Genomic DNA, 5,416 nt, shown 5'->3' on the forward strand with positions numbered 1-5,416 from the left:
AATTTTTAAAACTCTTCAGAGACCTTCTAACCATTAGAGATGGTTAATTGAAACCCTCTCATTTCTAGTGAGTCTTCCAATTGGGTGACTTGTTTGGCCTTATGAAAGGCCATATAAAAGACATGTGCAATTGATGGAAGGGAGGTTGACGCGCGCGATTTGTCCACCAAGTAAAGCTGCGTGACTTGCAAACCCTGTATGAGGCGAGTGGCATGTATCATGAATTTTACTTTTTTGCTTTTCAATACTGCTGCTTCGTTTTAAATGCTTTTCAATTTATTTTTTAAGCATTTTCTGTTAAAATAATTTTTATGCTTGTTGATATAAAAATTTTGAATTTATTTACAGAATTTGTTTTAAATGCTTTTCATTTCAAAAAAAAAAAATTAAGTTCAATTCCAACTTTTAATAATTCTAATTTTTAATGTACTTTTTTTATTAAAATTAGGACAAAATTTATATTATGCTTTTAATTTTTTAATCCAATAGATATTTTTTATTCGATTAATAATAATTTATTAGTATTAATTTTGTTATTATTATAAAATAGTTTAATTGATTAAAAGTAAAGAAAGTAAAATATTATATAACGTGTGAGATCGATTAAATAGAGTGGTTGTGACAAACCATTAAAGAAGATTTCTGGAACAGTTATTTTATTTTGATGAGAGAATAATTAAAAATGAGTGAGATTGAATGATTAGAGTGTGCAACCTTCCAACTATTAAACTTGCTTTTATTAACATCAACTGAATGCACGGAAATTATATGAGTCATGACTGATCGCAAAATCCATTGGAATCTTAATGCTAAGTGATAAAATTGTTTTTAACGGAAGGATTTAGATATTTTTGTAAGTTATCCGAAAATAAAATAAAGATTTATGTAATAGGTTTTGTTTTCTGGTGAAATAGCATTTCCAAATTAAATAAAAGATTCGTAATTCCTGGTGAGCGAGCGTTGCAGAAAAAAAAGAAAAAGAATAAATAAACCCATGTCTTCTCGGAAAGCCAACCCCTCTTTATAAATCAAATTCATTTTTCTCTCCATTTTCAGCTCCATCCAGCCATTAGCAGAAAAAACCAGACCCAACGGTTATTTCAAGCTAATAAGATGCAGATCTTCGTCAAAACCCTAACTGGCAAGACTATCACTCTAGAAGTCGAGAGCAGCGACACCATCGACAACGTCAAAGCCAAGATTCAGGTATCCTTTTCTGCAATTCCTTTCTTTTCGTCTTTCTTGTACTCATTTCCCTTTCTGGCCCTGTCCGCTTTCGTGGAAATTTTGCAATTTTCTGTGGGTTTGGCTATTGCGATTACCCGTTTGCTTATTACCGATTCTTATACCTGGTTTTGTTTCTTAAGTTTCATGTTTTAGTCTGTATCAATTTGGTCTCTATTTTGTACTTGCTGGGTGGGAGAGAAGGCAACATGAGCTTACCTTTCTTTTTTCTTTGGTTTAGTTTTGTTATTGAATTTTATTTTGTTCCTAATTTCGTTTGTGGAGCTTTTAATGGCTGATTCAAATAATTATGTCTGGCTTGTTTCTCCTTGGAGCTTAGATTAATGTAGATGAAGTTAATTTTAACAGCAATTAACAATTAACTCTTATATATTCATTTTTACCAAGTTAACTATTATTATCATCATAAACCTTACTTTTGTTTGGGAGTTGGAAGCTTAACGGAGGTGAGAGTTCGAGGGTTAATGGAATGGGAAGCTATGGAAATGAAGGTTAAAAGTTATCCATGTTTGGGAGTTTATAGAATTTAAATGAGAGTTAAAAGGCTATCTCCCATTAAAAAGTTTCCATTTACTCCCTTTAACCCCCAATTTGGAGATTAAAGCTTAGAGTTAATGGGAACTCTCATTAACCTCCGTTACTCCTTAAAAAACTCTCAAACAAAGTTAATCTAATATTTTACATCCATTACTTCCATTAATCTCCTCCCAAATTAGATTATTGTTAACAGTACCATATCAATGAGTAGAAAGCTCAATGTGGCCGTGAACCAGGGATTAATTTGCCTAAAATTAACTTTGGTATCTATGTTTTTTTTTAATTATTTCAAATTCAGAAATTGGCACTTGTCAGCAAATCATAAATCATATATTGACCCAAGCTGAAGGATCAAAATTACCCCTTATCAACATATTAAATTTAGTAATGAGGTTTTGTTTTGGGATTTTTTGGATTAATCTTTTGTTACAAGTTAATGAACTCACGTATAACAATTTATGGATGTGCTTTTCAGGACAAGGAAGGAATCCCTCCTGACCAGCAGAGATTGATTTTTGCTGGTAAACAATTGGAAGATGGTCGAACTCTTGCTGATTACAACATCCAGAAGGAGTCAACTCTTCACCTGGTTTTGAGGCTTAGGGGAGGAACTATGATCAAAGTGAAAACTCTCACAGGAAAAGAAATTGAAATTGATATTGAACCTAATGATACCATTGATCGTATCAAGGAACGAGTTGAGGAGAAGGAAGGAATTCCACCTGTGCAGCAAAGGTAATAACCTAGTCTCGCTCTAGTTCTATATTCAACACCATCCGATTAGCATGTTTTTGTCATGTTTTGTAAGTTTGTAGGCTTCATCTATGCTATGCTATTTAGAGGTAGTGAGATGGCTGTATATTATTCGCCTTTTAGACTACAAGTCTTGTATCCATCCATGGTTGCTCCAACAACAGTTGTTCACTCAAACATGGAGTTTTTCATATAAATGTTCAGAAACAAACAACTATACATTTGGACATGATATAGAATCGACTGTGTAATTATGTCTGTCTTGAATGCTTAATTTATCCATTTTCCCAACTTTTTTCTTTGATCATGATGCTTTTCTGTTCTTCCATCTGGGGTGAGAATGTGTTTGTTGATTCATTCTACTTTGTTGCAGGCTTATTTATGCTGGTAAGCAGCTTGGAGATGACAAGACTGCTCGGGACTACAACATTGAGGGTGGCTCCGTTCTTCATCTTGTTCTTGCGTTACGTGGTGGCAGCGTGTAGATAGCTAATGATATTCAGGAAAATCTTAATTCTATGCTTTGTAGCAAACAATCTGTTATTGGAAATTTAGTGGGATGATGTGCTGATAAACTTGAGAAGACAACGAAAAACATCTTCTGATAAACATCTCAAGACATAAATTGAAATTGTGCATTGACCTTGTTGAATTTTTTTGTGATGTTTTGAGGTTCTGTTTCGTTTAGGATGGTGTTTCAGTGGTGATATTTCATTGCAGTTTTATGGAAAAAATGTGGAGGAATTGATTTTGCTAATGGAAACTTTCAGCAATTTCATGATCTCCCAGAAAAGTTTGGAATGGGGAAGTCATTGTGCCTTAAGAATATGATCTCCATTTTCATGTCTGTTTATTTCTATTGTTTTGAGAGCAAAAATCAATTGGAATTCATTTTTTTGTTTTGTTTTTCTCAATTACTTAAATAGCACTGCAAGCTATGTTAAATGATATTTTCTATTTTTCACTGATAATTTTGAAGTTGCATTGAAGTGCTTCGAAGAAGTGATGTTACTAACATGTATTTCGTTTACAAACTATACATCATCTACATATGAACAAAGGAAAGTGAGAAACTCATAATCTTTATTTGACAGAAGCTAATCGATTGAGAAAGAAGACCGATTAAGCTCAATGAAAACAGAAACTGTGAATGATTTTGTTCATTATTTGCTTCTGAACTTGTTCAAAAAGTTTGATTGGTCTCCTAAACTTTCAAAGTGTTTCGATAGCTCATTGAACTTGCATAAAATGTTCACGTAAAATGTAATCAATTAATCACTCGGTTCTAAAAAAGTAAGTTAAATGCGGAAGATACGTTGCACACATCTTAAAAAAGTAAAGCTTATAGTTTAACAAGTAAAAGCTTCTTCTTTTTTTAAATATGTTTTAATCTATTTTATGAATTATGTAATAATATTCTAAGACACGTGCAACATATTTTCCGCATTTAACTTACTTTTTTACAACCGAATGATTAATTGATTACATTTTACACAAATTCAGGGGCTATCGAAACACTTTGAAAGTTTAAGGAGTCAATCAAGTTTTTTGGACAAATTCAGAGGACAAATGATGTATTAACCCTTTTGTTTACATTGAAGGTGAAATGATATATAACGGATAGTCAATGTATATTTTATTGGATAAAATGAATAAAATTATAAAATTAATTTAAATATCCACAAACACATCTCTTCATAAATGGTTGTATTCATTCGTAAACAGTCGTGTCCGTTCGTGAACAGTCATGCTTGTTCGTGTACAGTTGTGTTCGTTTATGAGCAGACATGTCTTTCCGGAGTTCTTATATTAAGCATCAGGTCTTCCATATCTCTTGGAGGACCTCCAATTCACATTTTACACGTGTAATGTGGTCCCACTTAATATTTAAAATAGTGGGGCCTCTTATAATAAGTGTGGGTCCATATTACACGTGACAAAATACTGTATGTATTAGAGGTCCTCAATTTGACATGGAGAACCCGGTGCTTCTGATAATTTCTCGTCTTTTTGAGTCTATTTATTTATACAGAATGGAACTGTCAAATTCAAATATTAGAAACTTTTGAAAAAATCACTATCTGAAAAATTTCTGCTCTTTGTACGTTGTTGTTTTCCTGCTCCGATGATAACGAATTTATACAAAGTAAGAGTTCGCTTGCGTAATCTGTTGTATCATAGGAGACGATCATCAATAGCGACGAAATCTGTCTTAAGGAGACTGTTAATACATGTCTAGATTTGTCTAACTCTGCTTTTTAACTTCTAGTTTTTATTATTCATATAACAAAAAGAAATCAAATAAGAGAAAAAGAAAAGCGTGAAACAAATACTCTAGTAGTGTTTGGTAGAACACAATTGCATAGTTATATTTAGTACAATGGTTTCTTTTTAAAACATAATTGATACATATAATTTATTAATTATAGTACTTATGTTTTGCTTTATTGGGGTATAAAATAGGGTAAATTGCAAAATTGGTCTGATTAAGAGGTAAATTTACATATTTAGATCTAGGGTTAATTACAAATAACTACCATGTGGTTTGGCCGATTTGCGATGTGGTACCTGTGGTATTTTTTTTTTGCAAACACCTCCCCGTGATTGTCACCGTTAGCAAAATCAAGGCAACGGTAAAAATTTTGTTAAATCAAATGGGCATTTTCGGGAAAAAAAAAATTTGACTTGTTTTTTTTGACTTTTTTAGTTGACCTCCTCTCTCTCCTCCTCATTTCTTCCATTGTTTGTTGTTCTTCCTCCTCCTCATTTCTTCTTCTTCTTCTTCTTTCTTCTTCTTCTTCTTCTCCTTCCTTCCTTCTTCCTCCTCTCTTCTCCTTTATTCTTCTTCTTTTTTTAAAAAAAAATTCTGAAATTCGCAATG

General features: G+C 32.4%; 1 protein-coding gene across 1 annotated transcript; it reads left to right on the forward strand.

Moving 5' to 3' along the window:
• Window positions 1-922: 922 nt before the first annotated feature.
• Window positions 923-3,187, forward strand: LOC136201340 (ubiquitin-NEDD8-like protein RUB2). Its single transcript, XM_065991994.1, has 3 exons — window positions 923-1,206; window positions 2,258-2,517; window positions 2,909-3,187. The coding sequence occupies exons 1-3, from the start codon at window positions 1,114-1,116 to the stop codon at window positions 3,018-3,020; spliced, it is 465 nt and encodes a 154-aa protein (XP_065848066.1). The 5' UTR covers window positions 923-1,113; the 3' UTR covers window positions 3,021-3,187.
• Window positions 3,188-5,416: the final 2,229 nt, after the last annotated feature.

Source organism: Euphorbia lathyris, chromosome 7, assembly GCF_963576675.1.
Source record: "Euphorbia lathyris chromosome 7, ddEupLath1.1, whole genome shotgun sequence".
NCBI lineage: Eukaryota > Viridiplantae > Streptophyta > Magnoliopsida > Malpighiales > Euphorbiaceae > Euphorbia > Euphorbia lathyris.

Excerpts from the sequence above, each read along its gene's own strand:
- LOC136201340 (XM_065991994.1), top strand. The coding sequence starts at position 1,114 with ATGCAGATCTTCGTCAAAACCCTAACTGGCAAGACTATCACTCTAGAA. Across the intron at positions 1,207-2,257 it reads ACGTCAAAGCCAAGATTCAG|GACAAGGAAGGAATCCCTCC; the intron begins GTATCCTTTTCT and ends TGTGCTTTTCAG. Across the intron at positions 2,518-2,908 it reads ATTCCACCTGTGCAGCAAAG|GCTTATTTATGCTGGTAAGC; the intron begins GTAATAACCTAG and ends ACTTTGTTGCAG.